The 26,687-nt window shown below is 37.8% G+C and overlaps 1 protein-coding gene and 1 long non-coding RNA gene across 6 annotated transcripts in view; one reads left to right on the top strand and one right to left on the bottom strand.

Annotated features, from left to right (window-relative positions):
* LOC134661531 (ecdysone-induced protein 74EF) overlaps nt 1-26,687 on the bottom strand; it is a 324,468-nt gene that overhangs the window by 13,909 nt on the left and 283,872 nt on the right. For all 4 annotated transcript variants that reach the window (XM_063517652.1, XM_063517655.1, XM_063517653.1 and 1 more), the window contains one exon: nt 22,670-22,861. In XM_063517652.1, the coding sequence (XP_063373722.1) occupies nt 22,670-22,861 (192 nt within the window). The remainder of the gene's footprint in view (nt 1-22,669; nt 22,862-26,687) is intronic.
* On the top strand, nt 8,637-9,283 carry LOC134661548 (uncharacterized). 2 transcript variants are annotated; one of them, XR_010097968.1, is made up of 2 exons: nt 8,637-9,020; nt 9,182-9,283. It is a non-coding gene; the product is annotated as an uncharacterized LOC134661548 (long non-coding RNA). The 2 variants fall into 2 exon arrangements; XR_010097967.1 differs by having other exon boundaries at nt 8,637-9,028.

The following is a 26,687-nucleotide window of genomic DNA, read 5'->3' as shown; positions in this document are numbered from 1 at the left end:
CGGTGACAGATGGTTTGGGCTTCATCTTTAAAAATAATACATAGATCTTGCATAGATCTATGATGGCGCCATGTTAAGAACAGATATCTTATTATTACAAGATAAATAAGTACGTTTTAAATACTTAAAAGTAATGAGCTATTATTGTTTTATTTATGTATTATGATATTATTAATATGATAAGTATTCATTGTGAAAGTTTTATCATAGCGATATTATTTATAATCCCTAGTGATTATCGCCTAGTGACAGACGGACGGACGGACAGTGGAGTCTTAGTAATAGGGTCCCGTTTTACCCTTTGGTTACGGAACCCTAAAAATCTACTAAAAATCCTCTACAATTGAATTTCGTTTGCGAGACGACATTGTTGCACAGTGAATTGCGACCTATCGAGTCACTGGATAACTGAAGCCTATCAAGCCTGCCAGCCACACACGTTCAGTTATGCCTGCGCAAGCGAAGTGCGCAAGAACAACCGACAGGCAAAAAATATAAAGCTGGCCACACACACTAGGTTTTGCGTGTCGGTTTTGCTTGTGCAAGCAAAACCAACTGGCACGACCGAGTTCCATAGGGCACACACACGTAACGACAAACCTGCACAAACTCTCAAATCAAACCATCATGGCACCGGTAGCGGTCGTTGACGTCGATGCAATAGCGCTATTAGGTTTATATTTCGTCAGCCATACACGCATACAAACCATGAATCCACTCCACACTTAATAAAATAATAAAACTGGCCAAGTGCGAGTGGGACTCGCGCACGAAGGGTACCGTACCATTATCTATAAAAACGGAAAAAAAATCATGGGAGCCCCACTCCGACTCGCACTTGGCCGGTTTTTTAGTATTTGTTGTACTAGAGGCAACAGAAATAGATCATCTGTGAACATTTCAACAGTCTAACTAGCATAGTTCATGAGATACAGCCTAGTGACAGACGGAAAGACGGACAGTGGAGTCTTAGTAATAGGGTCCTGTTTTACCCTTTGGTTACGGAACCCTAAAAATCTACTAAAAATCCTCTACAATTGCATTTCGTTTGCGAGACGACATTGTTGCACAGTGACTTGCGACCTATCCCCTCGGCAATCACTGGATAACTGAAGCCTATCAAGCCTGCTAGCCACACACGTTCAGTTATGCCTGCGCAAGCGAAGTGCGCAAGCACAACCGACAGGCAAAAAATATAAATTTTGATATTTTCAATTTTGCTTGCACAGGCAAGGAGTTTGCTTGCGCAGGCAAGGAGTCATGTCATACACACGTTCAGTTATGCCTGCACAAGTAAACTGTGCAGGCATAACCATCGGTTATAACCTAGTGTGTGTGGCCGGCTTAAATTTTGATATTTTCAACTTTGCTTGCGCAGGCAAGGAGTCCTGTCATACACACGTTCAGTTATGCCTGCACAAGTAAACTGTGCAGGCATAACCATCGGTTATAACCTAGTGTGTGTGGCCGGCTTAAAGCCAGTCCCTAGATATCTGTGTCAATGATGTAGGCGCGATTGTTCGATCTCCCGTACAAAATTAGAACATCGCGCCTTTTTCTTCTAAGCTGCTTGCCTAGTCTAGCATGACAAGTTTTTTTTTTTACTTTAAGTAACAGCCTGGGTACAAGTCCTTTTGCCAAAAGGATTTTATTGTTTTTTTTTCAAACAATTATGGCCTGGATGCGTGGCTGAGCCGTTTTTCAACTCTTAAACTGTTCGCACCGAGTTAGTTGTGAGTTATGATGATGTTATTTCGTTCATTTCCGTAGTTTTGACTTTCCAGTGTTTGTCAAGGCACCACCTATCGACCATTTTAATCGACACCGCGCCCCGCGTTTCGTTTCGGACGACGAAGGTGATCCGAGTTCGAATACCTCGTTTTACGTAAACACTCGTAACTAACAAAATAACACTATCGATTACAGTTTCTGTGTGCAATATATTAAACAACATGCAATATTAATGTACATATATAGGTATGTACATTATTGTCGCAATGTGCAGAGGTGTTTTGAAGCATAACACTAAGAAAACTGACAAACAGCCACGTAAAAAGTTGAAAAAGTATGTATAGCTGGTCAACCAAATCTTGTCAGTAAAAAAAGGCGCGAAATTCAAATTTTCTATGGGACAATATCCCTTCGCGCCTACATTTTTCAAATTTGCCGCCATTTTCTACTGTCAAGATCTGGTTGACCAAGTACCTATACCTACATTTAATGATACAGGTACGTGTAGGTAGGTATAAGGATAGTTGAATTCTGGCAAAGATACTCCCCCTACCGGAATTTAAAGACTTCATTGTCGATATAAAACATATTACATATTTAAAAGGAAAATTCCTACTGATATGTTTTTGCCAAAAGTCATATCGGTCGGCGCAATGATATTTAACTGCCTACTTTGTAAAATTGTGTAAATACTCGAGATAACATGTTGCAACATGAAAATAGGCTGAGCTTATCGGGACGAGAACTAACCTAACCTAACCTATATCGCGTTACGTCCAAAACGACGTTTAGCTACACACCGCCTAATTTCAATTTAAGTGTTCAAAATAACAAACAGATGACTCGTGAATTTGAAAATGGAATGCTCTAACACAATTAAAACATGTAGGTACGTCTATTCAATTGCTTTCGGTTTCGAGTCGAAATCGAATGACAGACGTCACCTCTACTCTAATATACGAATTTGTACGTAATTGCATACGGAGCGGGCGGAGGGGCGATAGACAGCGCGCGGGGCTGCTTGCGCCTCGCCGTGGTCAATGACACTGCGACATTGCATCAAGCGCGAAGGTCACCCCCCCGCGCACCCTCGCCGCCCCCCGCTGCCGCCGCGAATTCCTGCACTTCCCAAGACGCCATGTTTGATCAATCAGACGTCTTTTGAGTTTTAAAAGCGCGTGGGTTTGCGGAAATCTAACATTTATTGTTTCAATACCTACAGGAAACTCAACTTCAATTCTGATTACAATTTTTATCAATTTAATCTAAAAGTTAGTGGCAGTACTTATAGAAAGAGAAATTTAAATAATATTCGTTCACCTACATTCTTGAACGTCTAGGCTAAACCCGATGTATCATAACATAACATTTTATTTGCACAGAGGGCGCCATATTTTAAAAGCAAAGACGTCATTTTTCAAGATACCTTTTCAAATGCAAATGTAGGACACGACTTTGCAGGTTCTTTACCCATATTGTTAGTATTGCGAGGAAAATACAACTGCAGTTTTTCGACGCGAAAGAAAAATGACATAAAACATACAAACACATAAACCTTATACACCCTTTCTGATCGCCGCGACTGACTAAAATCCTTTACGTCAATTCCGTTCGGTTAATAATTATTGAAAATAACGAACAATTAATATGCAAATTCTTTTTCGCGGCCATGTCGAAACGGGTTAAACCGTTTTCATAAATATAAAATATCACTGCGTATTTTCGACAGTCGATAATTGATGAGTCACGGTAATATTGGCCAAAAATTAAATAATTTAGTTATTTACCGATATAATGCTACAAAGTGTTAATTTTTTACGGCTATATGCATTTATTGATATAAATAAATTTTATATTGATATAAATATGACATGCGATACAGTAATGGTGTTTGCACTAAATTAATCGGAACTCCATATCCGTAATAAACCGACAGACAACAAACATTGGAAATTAATGACATTGTTTAGGTACCTATTTCGTTATTTGATAGATGGTCATCACATTGTAATCATATGTCAGTCATATTATTATGCAATAAAATTTCTTAAACTAAACTGCTTTGTATACTTTTCTGTTAACAACACCAAAGTATATACCTAACCTTCGCGCCTTAAATATAGAGGAGTTTTTAAGTGGTTAAACTTTACGCTGCGTATTATCTAAGGTTTAATTAAACCCAGAAGCTGAAATTCAAGATGGCCAACCTTGTTCATAAAATTGTTTTAAATCACGTTCGTGCTGGACTTGTATTCAGGCCGGAGGAAACGTTACAGGAAATCGATAGTAGAGATAAACGGAAAGCAAAAATATGCGCAAAGCACGCAACTAGGAAAATGGGTTTCGGCGTTTGATCTTTTTTTAATGAGACACCGAGAATGTATTTATTAGACGGAAAAATCAACTATAGTAGAGATAAATAAGCAACATTCTAAAAAAATACAGTTTTTTGAAATAGGTGTATAATGAGAATTCTCGTGAACATAACTAACTGGTCATGCAAGATCTGTTTGCAAACAAAGCTTTTGGCAAAGCTTAGCTTACAGTTCTGCAGTATTCGACAAACTGAACTCTACTACACTACTACTCTATCATTTACTTTACCAAGCATTAGCACTGTATAACTACTAAATTTCGTACCTATGTAAGTTTCGAAACTCGAAAGTTTTAAAGTTCGTGTTAGGTTAGAGATACATACTTATTAGTATTCGAATGTTAATACTAATAATTCAAATAAAAAGATATATGTAGGCGCTCTGTTTAGTTTTAGATCGTTGCCTCTTAGTTCTCAGGTTAAAAAAAATAGAATTAAACAAATGCGTACATCTACGAGCAAGCGAAATTATGTTGAATATTAATAAAATAAGCCACACTTTACTAAAATAGGTATATAATACACATTATCTCATTAATATTAAAAACAGTACACATAAAATATACTCCTCTATAAATGTGAATATGTTCGATGTATAAATATATACGATATATGTATTCAAATTCGAAGATACCAGCGACATCTATCGATAAAAACATGTGGTTAAGCGATTGAAAAACGCCGTTACGGACTGATTGACCGAGTCAAGGGTGATTGGGCAACACTATCGAGCACGAGGTCCCTACAACCGCCATCTAGCATACAGTATAGTAAACTGTTTACTTTAAAAACAGAATGTTTAGCCGCTGCTCATCGCTATTTGTTTGTTTTCTTCATGTGCCGCATACATTCGCAAAAATTAAATATAGTTACACAGTTTTAAAAAATGTTTGTCATGTTTGTTATTTTTCATCAAAAGTACCTAATACATGAGAGAAGTTGTATAATAATGGCTTGACTATAATAATGAACTGCCCGCCCGTCTACGATTGAGGGCAGGTTTACACGATTGTCAATTCCTTTTCAGAACAATTGACTGAATATCGACACGATGATACGGGATTACTGGGGCACTAATTTCAATATCCAGCCCAGGTGGCGCTCTCGAATAACTTCCATTATAAATATTTCGAAACGTAAACTATATTTAAATGCTCTAGTTTCCCACGGCTCGGGAGGTTACGTCAAGAATGCTGCAACTATGAAAGAATCTCAAAGAAACTTGTACTGCTTCCTTTTCATGTGCTTTTTTTTACTTAATTACAGCCGATTTTACTCCTTATATCTAGGGACTTATAGCCTAGAATGTGAAGATACAGTAAAACACTAGAGCTTTGTGTTAACCCGCACGTAATCCTTTAAACAAACAACGAATCATCTTTAAAAACGAATGACACAAAAGTTGTAAGTGTCACACGAGGACTTCTTGAAATCAGGATGGCCGAGTTGTGCGTAGTATAAAAAGAGGCAAGTTATACAGGTTACGTAAGTTATAACCTTCGACCCTGAGGCGTGCCAGCGCGGACCAGTTGTCCGGAAGCCTCCCTTCCGCTTGTGGACCATGCTCCTGCACGCTACAATGCCTGCTAGGGCCGCGAATGTGTACCGGATTTTTGGGGCGGAGACAGCAAGGGTCCATACCCTTTACCCATGTAACTATTGGGAATTTTTTTCCCACCTTTTACCACTGGTAACTACTGGGAAAAATTATTCCCAGTAGTATAAATATAGAGTGATTTTGGATTACCCAATAAAATCACTTGAAAAATAATATAAATGGATTATTAAATTTATCCTTACATATATTATAGTTTTTGTACTAGTACCGGTTAAACTGTTTCAATATTTTTGGTCACTTTTCAGGCAGTTTACTAAAACACTAATCGACTTATAATTATTTATTATCACTCTATATTATATATACTATACTATTTTTTTACTGTTTTTATTAGTATTTAACTCTAACAAAATTTTGGTGGTAACTACTGGGAATTATTTTTCCCAGTAGTTACCAGTGGTAAAAGGTGGGAAAAAAATCCCAGTAGTTACCACTGATAACAACTTGGTGGTAACTAGTGGAAATAACCCGCGGTTAGGGTTCGCAATCCGGATCCGAAATGTATGAAATTATCCGGATCTGGATCCGCGGATATTCCCATACATTTCGGATCCGTCATGCAAACTCTACCCGCGGTGTTTCAACAATTAAGTAGTGGAATCTGTATAAGATTTCAGTTTATGTATTAGATATGAGCGCCGCGCCGGCGCGCCGCCGCCGCCGACAAAATTTTCGCGCCGCCGCCGCCGACGCTGCGCTATCGGCGTGGCATCGGCGTGACCTTGGTAGTTACTACTACTTTCGGAATTAGTTAATATATTTTTAATCGAGTTTAGATCATTAACGGCGCCACTTCAAACAGTTTATAGGCATTCACAAGGTATTTTAGGCCCATATAATTCAAAAATATCGAAGGCAATTGCAAACTTATCTGTCTAGTAACCGCGCTACTAGTCTTGGGGAAACGAAATGATTTAATATCAATTTTAACATCAATATGCTTGTAATAAACATACTGATTTCCTTCCATTTTATTGTGGAACGTTCCACATTACAATTTATAGATTGTATATAATATACACTACACATATGTCAATCACAATTAAAAAATTAACTGTGATCAACTCTGGCTAACGTGAGACTCGAACCCACATCTTTGGATTACCGATTAACCGATCCAATGCTTGACTAATTTTGCCAGCTAACCATCCGTCATTTACCGCGAATTTAACCATTGCAAGCATGGTTAAAAGTCTTTAAAAGGCATAAAAGGGGGTTAATTTTGAGATATTAAGCGTTTCCACGTCCAAATGTCCGGCCGTTGGCTTCGCACGGAAGGGCGTCGGAATCCGGTCTCAATTAAACTTGGCCACTGTTTAAATTTCAAGCTTTGCTCTCTCGCAGCTCAATCTTTGGCCTTGCATCGCTCGCATGGAATTAAGCCGCTATCTGAACCTGCAAGTTTTTGGCCCTGTTTGGAGCTCAACTTTCGGCCTGTTTTAAAACGCTTGAGCATTGGTCCTTATCCGATCTTAGCTCCATTGCAGCTCGGCCTTTGGCGTCGCACGAATGCGCCCGCAGGAAAGCTCCAGATCTTTAACACTATGGCTTCAGTCTTTATCGGCCTGCGCCCTCGCTCTGCTCTCTTGCAGCTCGGCCTTGCACAGAAGCGCGCCGCAATCGGCGCTCCAGGCGTTCGGCCGTCAGCGCTTGGCTTGGCTTACACTTGGCGTTCGATTCTTAGCTGTATGCTTACCTGCAGCTCATCCTCTGGCCTCGCATTGGGAGGCGTCGAAATCAAGTCTTCGGTGTTACATGGAGCTCGGCGTTGGGCCTCACTTTTTGACATAAATCGGTTTTGTTGAATCGATATTGGTTAATGACGGAGCTCGATTTTCTTTGGACTGTCGACAAGACGTTTCCCTGATACAGTCATTTCGCAATTTTTAACTTAGCTCAAAAGATAAGGGCCTCGCTAAGATCTTACGGCCAGAGCCTCACCAAGATTAAGACCGCCTCTGATGCCGCGCGATACCGCCTATCCACAGTTTATACGATATCATTTTTTTTTCGTACCATTATTCAATAAATTATCATTGAAAATAAAAAATGCATTTATTTCATAACTTTCCTACAGCAAAAACATGTTTTTTCGGTAAAATTTTGGTTTGAATTCTTTTTTCATTCATCGAAGGTGTTTCAAGGCCACGCCGCCGATTCGCCGCCGCCGCCGACCAATTTTGACCGGCGCGCCGCCGCCGGCTAACTGCCTATCGGCGCTCATATCTATTATGTATAGGTACTGTATTAAAATAACGAGACAGTTTAGATAAAATTAAAGTCAGGCCGTATAGTAAATAATAATAATACTTATATAATGCTTTAAGTGTATGTGAAGTGGTCTGACAGAAAAAATGTCATAAACATTTTGCCGGGTGGTACTAATATATATTTAATACGCGTCAAAAATCCTTAATGTACCGTTAAAACCGGTACACATCCCTAAGTGTGTTGGAGCGTCAAAGCCGCTAAATATATCCTGGTAGACCCAGCGGACCTAAGGGGGTCAGTGTTAGGTCGCCACTTGTTATTTATATTCAACCCCACAGCGGACTATATTTCAATTTTCCAATTCAAAGAAAACAGGCCACAGAGGATTATAGGCGTTAATTTTCCTCTTGGAAACAGATCGACCTATTACGTTCGACCCCCACCCGGTGGACTGTGAAGATCTTGCGAAATTTGGCTCTTTATATGTCATTTGCATAAATGGGGGTTTTCGTGCGGGAATGATTTCGTGTATTTATTGTAAAAATAATTACCAAACTATGCAAAAATAGACAGAAAGTAAACTGTAAAATGTGCTTAAAATTGTTAAAATAGTACCGGATTTTACAGTTTTTACCTATTTTTTGGCTATTTTTAAAACTCTCCCTCACCTAAAACCCCGATGTATGGTCACGTGAGATTATTAATAATGAACATTACTTAATAAAATAGTACATTACTACAGAGGCCGGGACAAAAGGGGTTGCCGGCCGAAGACATATAGATGGGCGAGCGAAGCGAGGCCGGATAGGTCTGAGGCGGGCAATCCCATATTTCCCGCCGAGGTATGTATAGTGCTTTTCTCAAACATGCAATGAAATAAATAAAATAAAAAATCCACGGAACCCAAGTTTTATTTATAGAAAAAGTAAAAGTAAACTACACCCAAAATATAACTAACACGTACCTATATCTTTATCACGCGTATGTTTTACACGAGTCGTGTATTTTTACTACCCGTATATTTTCATGTAAGTATCTTTGATTTTTTCGCCTTGTATCCGTCTGACTGTCGTTTTCGTCACATAAGTTTACATGTGACGTTCCACGGCAAAAGGTACCTTATGGCACTTGGCGCTTACGTCGCATAGCGCCGCAATAATAATGGCGCGCGGCGGCGGAGCGGCGTTAATAATAGCGTAAGCGCCAACGGCCATAAGGTACCTTTACCCGTGGGACGTCACACATAGTCTTTCATGTTGATATCATATTTCACATACATCGTTGCTTTATGCATGGAGTAAATAAGTATAATTTCCACAGTGTTGACGATTTTGTAGTTACGTTCATTTCTTTAAAATATACCACAAAACTGTTTCTAATAAACTGTAAGCATTTTTCTTAGTTTCTCAAATAATAAAATTGCCATAAGCAACCATATACATACTTCGTCTTTGACTAGGCGGCAGAGGCAGCAAGTTATTTAAAATCAATTCTGCTTAAATACGCTGCCAATTCCAGCTCCTACGATTACAATTAATATTAATTTCATTATTTCGTCGGAACTCCTTTTTTTATTTTATTTTATTTTATTTATTTGGGGCATCAACAGCAATACAAAAAGTACATGATACATAGCACAATGAACAGAAAACAAAGCCAGTAACAGATGTCCACAATAATACAGCTAACATGCAATAGCAAGTGGCAATAATATAAACATCTTTAGGAAAAATCGGCCAAGTGCGAGTCGGACTCGCGCACGGAGGGTTCCGCACCATCAACAAAAAATAGAGCAAAACAAGCAAAAAAAACGGTCACCCATCCAAGTACTGACCCCGCCCGACGTTGCTTTACTTCGGTCAAAAATCACGTTTGTTGTATGGGAGCCCCACTTAAATCTTTATTTTATTCTGTTTTTAGTATTTGTTGTTATAGCGGCAACAGAAATACATCATCTGTGAAAATTTCAACTGTCTAGCTGTCACGGTTCGTGAGATACAGCCTGGTGACAGACGGACGGACAGCGGAGTCTTAGTAATAGGGTCCCGTTTTTACCCTTTGGGTACGGAACCCTAAAAATGAAGGGAGGGAAAAAAAATATACAAAGTAGGTGTGGGCTTGCGTAACGTGTGTGTGTGTGTGTGTGTGTGTGTTTACTTTGTGTGATTGTGTTTGTGTATGTGTGTATGTGTCTGTGATAGTGTGTATGATGTGAGACGAATGAGGTGTATGATTTACTTACCTAATTATCAGTGATCGGAATTGGTAGTGCCATTTCACGGGACTTCGGTGCGTAAGCTTAGTATGGATATACCTTTTCACCCCGGGTTTTCATATCACCTACTTCAATAGGGATGATGACACATGTTGAATTTTATAACAAAATATAGTAAAATAGTTAGCAAATGAGCAATTTAAAATAATAATGTGGATATTAAAATAAAATACGGAAATGTTACAAAAATACAGGACCTGAAAGTTTCGAAATTTAAGTTTTTTTTAACTTCCAAAAACGATAAAAGTAAGGGTACCAGTCGATTCCTTACATTTTATCCAAAAAATATTGTATAGTAACTATATACATATAAACGCAATATTTCACGGACAAAAACGCAATTTTCTTGTTTTGCCCATACTTCAAGATGGGATCTCAATGACCTTGACGTCACGTTCACTTATCCTTTTGTGAAGGGCGTTTCGCGAGTGAAGTGCGACTGTCGGACTTTGACTATAATTTCTGACTTTTGTGTTGCTTTAATGCAATGGGTCCCATATAAGAATAAGAATAAGAATAAGAATTCGTTTATTCATGGCAAACTAAACTACATTCAATACAAACGTATTACAAAAAGTATATTTTAAACAACAGAAATTATAGTTTGCCACGAAATGGTCTCGCCTCAGCATAATGCTAACCCGAAAGTCAGCGCTGGTCTTCCGGCGAGACCATTTGTGGGCCACGAACGCAACCGTACAACACGACCCTATAAGTAAATGAACGCGAACGCGTCCATTTTGCGCTCTGCGCCGACTGCGCCTGCGCGTACGTGTCAAAATGTCATGATGACTTACAAGGCCATGCCGTACAAGTATTGTTGGATATTAACATTCCTATATTATAATATGTTACTTAAACATTTGACAAACATTACTCAAACATATAGACATTTGATCCTAAAATAAATCCGATCGATTGATACCATAAATGAAATATAGTCATGTAGCCTATTAAAGACATGCCAAGAAATATTTTCGTGAAAAAATAAGAGTCTTGGAATCCCGAGTCTTATCCATGTTAAGTACAATGTTTGAGGTCATTCACCCCAAATGGCACTACCTATTCCGATCATTGCTAATTATATTTATTCAAGTTGTCGCTCTTTTTGATTTCAGTAACAGTGATCGAAGACGATTTTTTAAGGTTGATTTTGTGCAGTCGAACAAGTCGATGCTACTAAATTGTTTATTAAATTATTATATAGTTTAAGGATACGATTGATGGACGAATTTTAAGCATAATTGGTATGAGTTCTGAGTAGACTAAACAGGCAACGCTCTGCATTCCGCGTTCTGATTGACGGCACTGATAATTTGATCTCCGATAGCAAAGGAGAACTGTCAATGCGCCCCGAGAGTATATCGTACAATACAGAGATGTCTAATAAAACTCTTCTATCCTGGAGACTTAGTAAGCGGTGACGAATACATATTAAAGTAAAAAAATCATCAACGCACCATAAATCCAATAAAACAGAAATACAGAATGTTTTTTTTTTAAACTTTTCCTCCATAACAATAAAAAAAAAACTACGCGTGTTTGAGTAGACCTTTTTACCGCTAACGTTTAGATGAAATATTTTAAATGTTTTTATTTGTGGAGTTAAATTTGTAATTTAAAATTATATTAATTGGTTAATAATGTACTATTTATTATGTTTATGTTGATACAAATAAAACTGCAAATTATTTTTTGTTTAGGCGTAGTGGCAGTGTCATTACGAACCATAAAGCAAATACTGCCTCTAGTTTTTTTAAATGTATGAATGCGACGATGCTGTGTCACAAATATCTGTGAAATGGAAATTAAAAAAGAGGACTTTGCCGGCCTAGGCCTGCAAGATTTGTATGAAATTCCATTAACGACCTCTCGTCCTAGCCACACCTGAAACGTCATACTTCGCAGCCTTTTATAAAGAACATAACATCATTATTTCATTGCATGTTTGAGAAAATACTTTAATTTCGAGTTATGAACTCTTAAAATAGAAATAAATGAAAGGTCCTAATTCAAATTGGCTTGGGTCTTACGAGGTTAATAAGTTACGTTGGTTTTGTGGCAAAAAAACTCAAATATGTTTATTTATAACTTCAATGATATAATGACGGTTATATCACAGGAATGACAGGACAAACATCTGTCAAGCGGAGACATGTCAAGTGCATTCTGCACGGACTTGGGCGTGGTTTCCTATCCTCAAACACATCCCTTCACTAGCACGCCAACTTGCACTGGCTAGTACATAATCTATGGTGTGACGACAAATTGTCCATCATCCTGGTCCAACATTAAGAAAATTGAGCTTTGATCTCGCTGTTTTTGATACGGTATGGCTCTAAAACACGATATTTATTTAGTAAACCAGTTCATTAGTGGTTGATACAGTAAAAGATGCCCATAATCTTCAAATCCATATGAAGGAATTGCTGATGTGCTTAGGTTTTCTACAGTTACAGTGAAATATCTGATGGCTATGGGACACATTAGTGACAGATGTCAAATATTGTCCAAGATTGAGCTCACGAAACTTTCTGCAGCTTCGAGCGATCATTAGTTGCTTCAAAGCTTCAGACTTAGCCAATAGCAAGTACCGTATTCTGTACAATGAATTAAATCCACAATAGTCTATGGTTAGAGAATAGCGTGTCAGTATTGCGTGGTCGCAAGGCCGACCGTTCAACTCGCACTCGGATGCTACGGTTGCGACATTACAGTAGTTGTTTGTCCAATCCGTTCTAAGGTCGGCTAGGTTACGGGGATCGAGCTGGGGTTTTGTGAAGTTTTTTAAAGAATCATTGGAAAAGCTTCAAAAAAGCCAATTGAAAGTAAAATTATACAAACTTTGTGGTAAGGTCGGCTAGGTTACGGATCGAGCTGGGGTTTTGTGAAGTTTTTTGAAGAATCATTGGAGAAGCTTCAAAAAAGCCAATTGAAAGTAAACTTATTCAAACTTTGTGGTTGGCGAAGTTTGAAAAGGGCTTATTAGCCTTATTTTTTTCACGTTTTTAGGGTTCCGTAGCCAAATGGCAAAAAACGGAACCCTTATAGATTCGTCATGTCTGTCTGTCTGTCTGTCTGTCCGTCCGTCTGTCCGTCCGTATGTCACAGCCACTTTTTTCCGAAACTATAAGAACTATACTGTTGAAACTTGGTAAGTAGATGTATTCTTTGAACCGCATTAAGATTTTCACACAAAAATAGAAAAAAAAACAATAAATTTTGGGGGTTCCTCATACTGTGAACTGAAACTCAAATTTTTTTTTTCATCAAACCCATAAGTGTGGGGTATCTATGGATAGGTCTTCAAAAATGATATTGACGTTTCTAATATCATTTTTAGGGTTCCGTACCCAAAGGGTAAAAACGGGACCCTATTACTAAGACTCCGCTGTCCGTCCGTCCGTCCGTCCGTCCGTCCGTCTGTCACCAGGCTGTATCTCACGAACCGTGACAGCTAGACAGTTGAAATTTTCACAGATGATGTATTTCTGTTGCCGCTATAACAACAAATACTAAAAACAGAATAAAATAAAGATTTAAGTGGGGCTCCCATACAACAAACGTGATTTTTGACCGAAGTAAAGCAACGTCGGGCGGGGTCAGTACTTGGATGGGTGACCGTTTTTTTGCTTGTTTTGCTCTATTTTTTGTTGATGGTGCGGAACCCTCCGTGCGCGAGTCCGACTCGCACTTGGCCGGTTTTTTTCTAAACTGAATAGTTTGCGCGAGAAACACTTCCAAAGTGGTAAAATGTGTGTCCCCCCCCTGTAACTTCTAAAATAAGAGAATGATAAAACTAAAAAAAATATATGATGTACATTACCATGTAAACTTCCACCGAAAATTGGTTTGAACGAGATCTAGTAAGTAGTTTTTTTTAATACGTCATAAATCCCCTGAATACGGAACCCTTCATGGGCGAGTCCGACTCGCACTTAGCCGCTTTTTTTATATATAGAAAACGGGAAGCTTGTTTTCGCCGTGTGGGATTGTATCATGAATCATTCTGTATTGCACCTTCCCATTTTGACAATCCGTTAAATATGGTAGGTTGTTACGTCACATATAAAGTCTGATCGTGACCTGATGAAAGGGCCGAACCCCTAACACAATTATTTAAAGGAATCGTATCCGAGTTGGCCGCAGCACAAATACAAAAGAACGTCATAAATCCCTCATTTTTATCGACGCGTCCGCCATTTTGGTTCTAGCGGCGCTTTTGGCAGCGCGCGCGGCGCATCTAGGTCGCAACGATCGCGCAACTCACGGCAGATGGAGGCACCGTACATGGTCAAGCCGCTATTGAAATGTTACATCAACGCGGTGCAAGCGCGATGCACTTTACTGCAGTAGAATTAAGGTCGAAATTTGATAGTGTTTACAGGTCATGTAGGGATTTGTCACTTTGAGTTTCGGGAGATTTCGCAACTATGGAAATATAGATGGAGTGAGTGAACATGTTTTTAAAATAGGTGTCGCAAGACTCGCAAGCGATAATGATTTTAGTTTCAATTATGTTTGTTTCATGAAAACATTCTTCAGGTTTCGAATGTGTTTTATAAGTTGGGGATGACTTAGTTTAAAAAGCTGAGGGATTAACAGTTGAACGAAAGTACGATATTAAAGATGATTTCAAGAAATAAATCATAGACTTTATTTGCAGGTAAAGACGATTTTATGTGGGTAGTAGTAGAAAAGGCTACCGCCCGTATTATTATAACCTTTTACTTGGGTTTTTCTCCCATTTATATATCCCACTGTTCACTACTTACTTTAGAAACACTGTGTAACAAAGTGTTTTTGTGTAGTTTACTTGCTACTTTAAAAATTAATCCTTTTCGACGTTAGTCTAATGCATCATAGTAGTAGTATAGGTAAAAAGGAGATATTATCCCCATCAGAAATCCATCTAGCCTTAGTATAACTAAGCGGAAAATCGCATGCATAGATATTAGGGCAACGGGTAAAATCCTCCAAAGGGCGGTCGTGCGCGCGCGCCTCTAGCTTAGGATCGCGCAGAGGTGATCGCACGTATTCAAGGGCAGTGCAGCTAGCATCGGGTATTAATAGCGACGCTATTCGCGCTCCACGGATTGACATTCGTCGGTTTACGTAACTACAAATGAATCTAATGAAAATAATGTTATTATTGGCCTGAATTTCGTTACGCGTGAATTTATAAATCCGTCAGTGCGTCAACCTTATGCGTATGCATTTAGAGATATGTAATTTATTAAATTTAGTTTCTTGTGATAGCATAAAAAATAGTATACTCGTCTCATAAATTGCTATACCGATGGAAATACGTTCTTAAGACAATTTGCCACAGCTAATGATGTAGTATACGAGAGTAAAAGTGATCACTTTGTATTAAGGGTCTATTATAGTTTGAATTTGAGTGACTCTCACTGTTGTTTTATTTTAACGAATCTTCTAACGAATTTAGAAGTAATTTGATATACCTGTAACATTATAATTTAGAATAGGTACAAAAGTCGCCATTATTTGTAATAAGACAATTATATTTATAATAATACTAATAATCCTGTAAAAATGGTGAGGAACCCAAATGATAACTATTTTGTGTCAAAAGTTTCTGACAAACTTATTGAAACGACAGTGCGTCGAATACAACGCTGCTTCACGTCACTAGACATTCCGAGTACGCCTCACCGTGGCGTGGTAAAAATCCGCTTTATGAAACCATTGTGGTGTCCACACACGCGGACAGGTTTGGTCTGCCGTGGAAGGTCGTGTTGCGCACTGGTTACGAAATGCGCAACACCAATTTCGTGTGTTAGGCCCGTGTTCACGCTCCACCGTCTCTCTGGCCTAGCGAATTGCTCGGAATGATATGAGGAAAACGCTTATGTGAACAAAGATGAAAACTCTCGTAGGCTATTTTACGTGTCAACACTATCAAGTAACTAATGAGTCCCTATTTCCGCTGGAGGGCGCCATTCTTGGGTACAAAGTAAAAACAATAAAGGCTTAATTCTTGGGTACAAAGTACAAACAATAAAGGCTCAGTATATACGGGATACGATGCTACCACATTAAGATGTTTCGACTCGACATTTGCTAATTTATAACTTTTTATTTGAACTTTTTGGATAATTAAAATTATGTAACTTCTAATTGTTATAGAAACCGTTTAATAAACCTATACCTACTTAATTGTATAACAAGAATAAGACAAATAATAACTTCATGGTATTTCCCTGTCAATAACATAAATAAACAATGTATTGTGGTAAATGAGTCGGAAACTCATTGTATTTGAATCGTAAGATGTGTATATAAACAGTATTGGGTATTTTAGCTCTAACAATGAATAAGCATATAAAATAATGTATTTAATTGTTATTTGTGTTCATTCATAAATTTTATCGGGATGACGTCAACAAAGCAAATACTTAATTTACTTATTAAGAGCTCTTAGGCAAGATGTTTCTTAAATTACAGTTTACTAACTGAAATAATGGATAGGTACCAACTATTTGGCCCACTGTACTTTTTCTTATCTATTATTCATACAGACCTATCGGTAGAGTCAGTCTAAGCTAACTTTGCACCGATTTGAATAGAACAAAGTGAGGTAGTAGCATTATGAACGTCATTTTATCTATAGAATTTCATATTTATACCGGGTCCTGTAACACAGGGTTTCCTAGATCAGGATACAGGGACGTAATTTACTGTATGTCTAAATTTATACAATAAACTTTTCATTATTATCACATTGCCACACTTTGTTATTGCAAGTGCAATGAAGGGTTAGCCAGGTCCGCCTCCATCAGATTCGAAAAGATTGACATTTTACTAAAGGCTTGTTTAACCTTCGGCATCCATCATCAGCCTAGCTTGATTGTACGAGTATAATATTGGATTGTCACGGTAGTTACAGGCATGCTAAATCAGTTTAATTGGCCTTGAGAACTTAGAAATTAGAATAAACTAAGGTTTACGGGCGTCTATGTATTTAATGAGATTACCCGGTTACCTACAGTAAAAAAACTCTTATTTTCATTGTTCACACTTTCTTATTGTACTCGTAACATACTGTAATTACTGTATTTTTACACTAAGCTAAGCGCATCGAATTTGACGTGACAAAGTGTGGGAGTGGTCATAAACGTTATATTTTCGTAGTAATTAGACGTTTAGAATGACACTTACACTGTCATTGCATCTTTGCATAGTTAGCTCGGTCCGACTGGTAAGTTTGTATCCAAATAAAAGATAGGTTTTGACTTCCAAACAGGTTTGAGGGTCAAACCAAGTCACTTCCTCACGATAATACGACGCGGAATCTTTGGCAAAAACGTTGGGTGTATCTACGTGTTCAGAGGCTTATGTTTTCCTGCCTATATTCCATTACAGATAGGATTAGAAGGCAAAATGGTGTTTTATAATGCAATTTTTACAATATCATTCAATAAGTAACATCTTTTAATTATATGGAGCGTATCTAAGCGTTCTACATAAAATATCGAAGAGAAAATACTCCTCAAACTTCTACCCAATTTATTCATTAATCATTTTAGCGACTTTCAAATATTTGATATAGTTTGCCACCAGTATAATAATGCGGCAAATTTAAAAAGCGGCCAAGTGCGAGTCGGACTCGCCCATGAAGGGTTACGTATTTAGGCGATTTAAGACGTATAAAAAAAAACTACTTACTAGATCTCGTTCAAACCAATTTTCGGTGGAAGTTTACATGGTAATGTACATCATATATTTTTTTTAGTTTTATCATTCTCTTATTTTAGAAGTTACAGGGGGGGGGGATACACACATTTTACCACTTTGGAAGTGTCTCTCGCGCAAACTATTCAGTTTAGAAAAAAATGATATTAGAAACCTCAATATCATTTTTGATGACCTATCCATAGATACCCTACACGTATGGGTTTAATGAAAGAAAAAAAATTTGAGTTTCAGTTCGAAGTATGGGGAACCCCAAAAATTTATTGTTTTTTTTTCTATTTTTGTGTGAAAATCTTAATGCGGTTCACAGAATACATCTACTTACCAAGTTTCAACAGTATAGTTCTTAACTTCTTATAGTTTCGGAGAAAAGTGGCTGTGACATACGGACGGACAGACAGACTGACAGACAGACAGACAGACAGACAGACATGACGAATCTATAAGGGTTCCGTTTTTTGCCATTTGGCTACGGAACCCTAAAAATGTAGTCGCAAAGGGTTGTCCTTAGAAAATCCGAATTTCACGCCTATTTCTACTGACAACGTGGGCTTTCCAGAGTATAGTTAAATTATTTGATTCCCTGACAGACACACTGTACAAAAGAATTGGAATTGGAAAGAATCACCCGCCGTCCATCTTGGCCAAAGCTATTTGACATTGTGCAAGGGCAGTACTCCTAATAAAAATGAAAAAAATGCCAGAAGCGTATGCTCGTCGCGTTCCACGACTCGATTGTGCATTTTAAAAAGTTATCTATACTTTATGGTTTATGTCAAAGGCATTGTTGATGCGAAACGACGGACGGGGATCCGGGTTCCACAGGGCGCTATCATAGGGCCGACTTTACATGGTTTCATTTTAAATGACATCATACATTTCGTATTGATTTTCGTGAAATTAATAGTACACCCAAAGATTATTAAGTACGAAATACGGATGTGAATTCGTGGTTTACCTGTTTGTCGTCGAAAAGTTTTCGTATACTTACCTACGTAACAATTATCGTTATTAAAGCGTCTTGAGAACCATTCGAGGTATAATTTGCTCCAAGCTTATTTTCTTGTTATCTTGCTAATGGCATATTCATATTGTTCCGTTTTCCATGAAAACGGGATATCCGACCACTTGGTTGACAATGACTTAAGCGCTTGCATATAGACAATTCTTATAACTTTAGTCAGACTTAATATGTCACACATTATTTTATTTACTACAATATTTATTTATAAACGTGATCATAATATTAATAGCCATAAAATGCTTTTAGTTGAATTCAACGCAATAAATACTGAAGACAAAACATAATTACAAAAAAAAAAGGAAACAAGCTAGCTGCTAGATGCTATCTTTTGATCAGGGACCTTGGTCAATGATTATTCAATCATTTTATGATTGGCCGTTTCAGCCAAAGAAACCATCCAAATTCCAACTTTATCAAATAAGCCAGAAGATCAATAATGTAATGACAGTATTTTTTTTATAATACTTCCGGAGGCGCGACGCATTCTGGCCGAAATCCAAGTTGGCGTCCGTAAAAATCCCGAATTGCACTCTAAAATGCACAAATTGCTCGAATAATTCACAACATCTGCTCACTTTCGACTGAGGAACGTTTAAAAACAAAACAATTTATTCGGATTTACAACGATGACATAAATAAACCTGTTCCTGGTGGTGAGTAAGGTCGGGACGATGTTTACAATGATCTTCATTTGTCTTTTAAAGTACAGTTTGTAACGCATCAACAATTAGAATAAATAGTAAATAGTATTTTATGCAACCGTTGTTTAAGAGAGGTCAAAAAAGGCGAGTGGCGTGAGTAACAATTTGAGGCGAAGCTGAAAATTGTTAATAAAGACACCACGAGTATTTTTTGACTCAGTTAAACAACGTTGCATACAATACTTTTTCTACGACTAAGCACTTACTTTGAAATAAAACTAAATTTAACAAATATTTTTAATTGAAGAAGTAGCAAAAAGCGGCCAAGTGCGAGTCGGACTCGCCCATGAAGGGTTCCGTATTTAGGGGATTTATGACGTATTAAAAAAAACTACTTACTAGATCTCGTTCAAACCAATTTTCGGTGGAAGTTTGCATGGTAATGTACATCATATATTTTTTTTTAGTTTTATCATTCTCTTATTGTAGAAGTTACAGGGGACACACACACACACACACACATTTTACCACTTTGGAAGTGTTTCTCGCGCAAACTATTCAGTTTAGAAAAAAATTATATTAAAAACTTCAATATCATTTTTGAAGACCTGTCCATACTCCACACGTATGGGTTTGATGAAAAAAATTTTTTTGAGTTTCATTTCTAAGTATGGGGAACCCCCAAAATTTATTGTTTTTTTTTTTCTATTTTTGTGTGAAAATCTTAATGCGGTTCACATAATACATCTACTTACCAAGTTTCAACAGTATAGTTCTTATAGTTTCGGATAAAAGTGGCTGTGACATACGGACGGACGGACAGACAGACAGACAGACAGACAGACAGACAGACAGACAGACAGACAGACAGACAGACAGACATGACGAATTCATAAGGGTTCCGTTTTTTGCTATTTGGCTACGGAACCCTAAAAATGGAGGGTACTGGCGGGAAAAGAATGAATAAATGAATGAAATTAAATAAAATGTCTGTGGTTCACTTTTTTGTTAGAGATGACATTTAAAATAAGGTTGGCAACACTGTATTTCATTCAATATTTTTTAAGTGGTCAATACACGAAGTATCGTAAAATCACGAACTATCAAAAAGATACTGCGTGTATGCACAAATTCTTTTTTGGGGAATAGACTAAAGACTTGTCTTGACAACTATGAAGTAGGGTTTTAAAGGTGTGTGCACGACCCTTTAAATGACAAATATAAGTACGGGAGTAGAATAAATAACTTAAGAGTCACACGAAACTGCCGCCAAAAAGCTACCGAGCCAACTTAAATTTTTTAAGGTTTTGGTTGGAGTTTTCCCAATATAAAAACTACAGTTTTGCGTTGCCCCCGCTTAAGAAAAAGACCTCATGAGGGGCTGGTGAGCGGTTTAACGAAAAATAGTAGAGATGCCCCGAATAGTGGTTTTGGCCGAATACCGAATACCGAATATTCGGCCTCTCTCTCGGCCGAATACCGAATATTCGGCGACCGAATATTCGGCATGACATGCGAAAATTTTGAGTCACAATTATTATGAAAACTGATTGCTAACAAAGCTCAACGTTAGATGACTTTGATTGAGCTAAGATATTATATTTTTGTTGAACAGCATTAATCAATAGGGTCACACAAAACAGACTCATGATAAAAATAAAATGTTTTTTAATCAACAAATGCTCAAAAAAGGGTCTTCGTATTTAACAACTTTCCAAGAACACATTCTAAATATACCTACATAGTTTTTGGTTATTTTTATTGTGCAATTTTTCTTTTTAAGTAGGTGCAACAGATATTCGGTATTCGGCCGAATAGTAGGCAACATTCGGCCGAATACCGAATATTCGGCAAAGTGGCCGAATACCGAATAGTTGCCGAATATTCGTGGCATCTCTTAAAAATAGTATTAGCAACGCTAATTTGCGCGGACGCGGGATTTTACGTATACATACTTACCTAATGGCATCCGCATGCGTGCTGCGTGCGCCTGCGCTCGCTCCGTGCACCCGCGCCATCTATTAGCGGACGCCCTAAGATAAGTCGCAATTTTGACTGTCATTCGACCTTTCAACTGCACTTGTCTGCCTACTTGTTTGCTATATACGTAGTACATATGTTTTTATAAAAACATCGATAAGTACAATAGTTGTAGGTGACCCGTCGGGTCTACGACCGAGTCACCTCTGTGCACGGCGCCCAAAACGTGACATGTAGGAACTATATGATAATGCGAACTGAGATAAATATTGTTTATTGCACAATGCATTTACCGTTTCAACTGTTACCTATTTTAAATTATATAAACTAGATATTAAACATTCAAGCCAATTGAAGATAGATCAAATCTAAGGCACGATGGCTCCTTCTTAAGCATGCCTATTTTTAAAATGTCTTACTTTCATAAGTGAGAATGAGTTCATGTTCGCTAGTACCATAGACAAAACTAGAAGCTGACACTTAAAGATACAAATTAATGATCTTAGATATGATTTGGAATTGTAGTTAAGACAGTTTAGTAAAATTTTGCGTATACATTTACTCGTTAGAAACACCTATAGTCATACTCCAATAAGATTTAGCTGTTGCAATAATAGCAAACGGAAAGCGAGTCTTATACGACCTAAATCGCAACACGGCTGACAGTAGAATGACAAACGTCAAACAGTTCATTCTCACCGCGTCTGGGTCGACACTGAACTATCAATACGAGTACCTATACATGCCAAATGATGTAAAAGTCTTTCAAATGATCTAGTAACACGCTAAAGTCTATTTTTTCATTCGGTAGACTAAAATGACATTTCATAGTATGAAATGACATTTTATGTTCATACTATGAACTCTCATTTCAGTCTACCGAATAAAAAAAAAATAGACTTTAGGTCCTTGGCATTGTCAAAACAAGACAGGCTTTCAGTCGATTTGAAAGCAGGGTTCCCATTGCAAAAAAATGAATTAAAAAGTGTGAAAGAAATTTGCCTTTTGTGCTGGCAAACCACATTTTGTCATTGCGAACTCTTTGCAGAATTAGCGTGGTCCGATTCTGCGCGCGCGCATAAAACATCAAGAGACTCACCGGGTGGTCGTGGGTGCGTCGCATGGTGCTGCAGCGAAGCGATCTGGTGGTGCTGGTAGAAGGGCAGGAACGGGGCGTACGGCGCGGGCGGGGGCTGCAGTCGCGCCTTCAGCTCCTCCGCGGATCCGGCCCCTGATGAGGAAGACTCCACGTCTGACACACCAGAGTCCGCTGGTGACGGCGGCAGGGAGCCTGCGGAAGAAAAAAGAGACTTAGGATTTTGGAAACTACTTACGAATAAAATATGGAGAACTAAGCTTGAGAGTTCCAAGATCAGATTGCAACCGCTTTTGTTAAAACGAAAGCATTAATTTTTAAGGTACATGTTCACCTGTGTAATACAACGGTTAATAAAGCATTGTCCAAAATTTACATAAAAAACTCTTTAACTAACACTCCAAATTTGCATTTCTAACGTCAAGATTTCTCACGATGACCAACGGTCAGAGGTCGCAGCACTTGTTAGTGTTACTGCATCTAAGATGCAATTATTATGCAGATTATGCAAAAGGTGCAACGTGCAACGTTAGAAGGGGTGTATTGTGTTTATATTATAATTTGACCACTGGTGTTTTTTAATCTGCAAAGATTCGGACCTTTTATTCGATGATTTAGTAGGTTTTCGGTGGGAATATGAAACGTCCGTTAGCAGTTTGAATTTAGAAATACGTTCAACGTATTTTGAATCCGTTTTCGCTAATCGCTAACTGTTGTTCATGATTTGTTTTGCCCTCCAATATAAAAAAGTTATATAAAACCAATCAAACATTGGTCAAACCAATTTGTCAGTAAATAGGAACAAAAAAAGCTATACTCATCCTTTTCTTTTGGGTGCTAGTACTAGTGTTAGACAAAGATAGTATGACTCTCTCTGTCTATGTTTGAAATAAGACAGTCCTTTGACACACTATATATATTACTCGTATTCTCAGACAGGCGAAAATAACAAACATTTATGCAACTTGAAAAATTTCGGACTTAAAAACATACCAATGTTTTTTTTAAACTTTCTCATGTCCCGTTGACGGGTAACCGTCGTTCGGAATTTAAATAATATAATAAACTCTTTCATTTCCTTATGGAACTGACCATTTGACCGTCTAGCTGTCGACACGGCTTTGTGTACATTGTGTAGTATTGTCCAGGGACAATCCATGGGAAACGGAAGACTATTCGGCCGTACCCCTTTCACCGGGGCAATTAAAGTCACACGATGGTCAGTTCGGAAACAATTGAAGGGGGAAATAATCAAATGCGTGATTTACGTTATCTGTGGATTAGACGTAACGGTCAGAGTAAACCAGTTGGGTGATTTTAATTCTCTTTTATTTCATACATTTTAGACCTATTGTTGTTCAAAATTAGTAGGTGTAGGTCTGTAGGTACAAAGATTGAATTCTAATGACGTATAATGCATTCTGCCATATTCTGCACACGATTGTATAAAAAAGTATTGTCATCTGGAATTGTACGGAAGTGGGTATCGAAAGTTTGCAACTAGATAAGAGTAAGATAGCGATCTCACGGATTAGTATTATCTTTCGATTGTTTACGTTTGGCTTCGAGCGTGTGTTTTGATAAACTCGTAACCGAATTTCAAATATGGAACACGTCACCAATTTTTTTCGAGCCTCGCTTTTAGTCCAAATGGTTCAAGGCATTCTGTTCACTAACACAGGACCGATACTCTGGCAATACAGCTTTGTCAGTAAAAAAAGGCGCGATTCACAATTTGTATGGAATCGATGATTCTCGCCAAAATTTTTCAGTTTCACCGCCTTTTTCTACTGAAATTGCTGGCTTGCCAGAGTACATAAAACACATTTAAATTGACGTTGTTAAATTAGCACAAACGAAACGGATTTATGGTAATGTATTTTTTTTCGAATAGGAATCCGATTTCATTTTAGGCTTTTTTTGTTTTATTTTAGGACCCAAGGCACACGCACATTCTGCCAATTAAATAAAACATTGCCTGATTGTGATTATGCCACAAAGGCTCACAAAAGTGGTTTTTTGCTCGCATGACGATATCATTCTCTCCATTGTGGCGACCCCAGAGTGCTACCCCTAAATAAATTATACGCACCCTTCACAGTATCAAAATAATAATATAATGAAAATAAAGAAACAGGTCTACTGGTCAGCATTAGTCGAACAAAGGGGGTTTTATCAATCATCTTTATGGAGTGACCGCTGAGATTGTTGTACTGCCGGTGTTAGACCATAATCTGTTGAGTTAGATATTTATTTGCAATGATTTTTGCATTTGAATGGGGAATTTACTTGCTGAATGCTTGGACGGTTGATAATAAGATTTGGGAGAAGATTGTTGCATGTTGAACCCTTTTGCTTAGGTATTAAGGTTGTAAGTTATCTCATTAAATTATCCGAGGGAGTCATCAGGAAATATCAAAACAATATAGGTACCTATAGGTAGTTTAGATTTTTGATCGCTGTCGCATTTTCAAACGTTTAAAAAAGTGGACTAAATCTACTTGTCTATGTCGCAAAGTTGAAACTCGTACACTCAGGGAGTGTCATTATAACCGCCATATTTTTATGGAAATTTGACACTAATGATGACATTGTCCGATTCTATTACATTAAGACACGTGTATTTTTTTAATGTTCTCTTAGAGTCTAAGTCCGCGAGTCCAAATTATGTATAAACTAGTCTTCTAAAGTCTAAGAAATCGTCTTGAGGTCTGACTTTGAATTCTTTCCGGTTCCCGAAGCCCAACGGCCGACAGATCATGCTAATATACATTAACATCAAAATGGTACAAAAGGAAAGTTACAAAACGGACTACCATTAGGGCCCTTAATAGATAGAGGTTAGAAACAGGTTCGGACCCTTAAAGGTCCGTCCACACTGTCGTGTTACATAAAAAAAGTACCGAATTCAATGGTGTGGACGCACTTATAAATCTGCTTATGCTCCTATAAACGCAGACAGTGTTTATACGCTGCGGTATCCGTAAGAGGTAAGCTTACTGCCTATAAGAAAAAATAACCCTACCAAATTTTGTACCGGTCAGATGAAAAGCATCCATGACAAACAGTTCCAATTTACGCAATACCAGATGTCCTTTGAATAGGACAAATGGCTATTATGATTGACAACTTTCTGGTCCTTTGTGTAGCCAGATGCAAAGGGTTGCAGATTGTGCAAATGCATACTCCCACATGTCCCGAATGTATCGATTATGGACCGATGCGATGTGGCCGGCCGAATAACACTTTGTTGCTAGAATCGATAGAATAGGGGACCTTTGTCTCATGTTTATATGTATGTTTGTGTATAAGGGGGCAAATTTTAGTTATTTATTAACATTTAATCTATAATATCTGGGAGACCGAGCTTTGCTCGGAAAATATATAAAAACTAAAAAATGCGCGTATTCCCAGAAATAAGACCTAGCTAAATACATTTGCTCATTTAAAGGTAAAATATACCTATGGCACTAAATTTCGACGGTCATGTCATAAGCCGTCACAATACCAGCGGCCGAATTATTTGTTTGCAATTTTTTTATGTAACTTTCTATCATTGTAAACTATTACGTCAAAATGCTTCACAAAATTGTAACATTCCTTCCAGGTGTCAATTGAAACCAAGTTAATACCGCGATCTATACGCAGAAAAATAATCCTACTGAATTTTGAAATAAGATCTATGTTAGTTGTAATATTAAAGTTGTTCACTTCTGCTGCGCAAGGTGTATAATGCTAACCCATTTTGCAAAAAATCTAATCTTGGTTTTTCCTATTTGAACCTTCTGTCGTAGACAGTAAAGTTGATTATTGATCGCCCCGTTGCTAATCGGGCCAGTCAAAGTAAGCCTTTTTGCAAAAAAAATCAACCTTTTTTTTTGAAGTTGTCACTTGATCGGGCGCAAGCTGCATTTGTTTAGGATGACCCATTGATGCAAGGGTTTAGGATTCCGATTTTTTGTGACACATGGTTCTTCATATTATTAAGATCTTCTCATTTGCCTTTTATTTTATTATGCAT

This window comes from Cydia amplana, chromosome Z (genome assembly GCF_948474715.1).
Source record: "Cydia amplana chromosome Z, ilCydAmpl1.1, whole genome shotgun sequence".
Lineage (NCBI taxonomy): Eukaryota > Metazoa > Arthropoda > Insecta > Lepidoptera > Tortricidae > Cydia > Cydia amplana.
The sequence above is the reverse complement of the archived record's forward strand: the minus strand, read 5'-3'. Positions and strand labels throughout refer to the sequence as shown.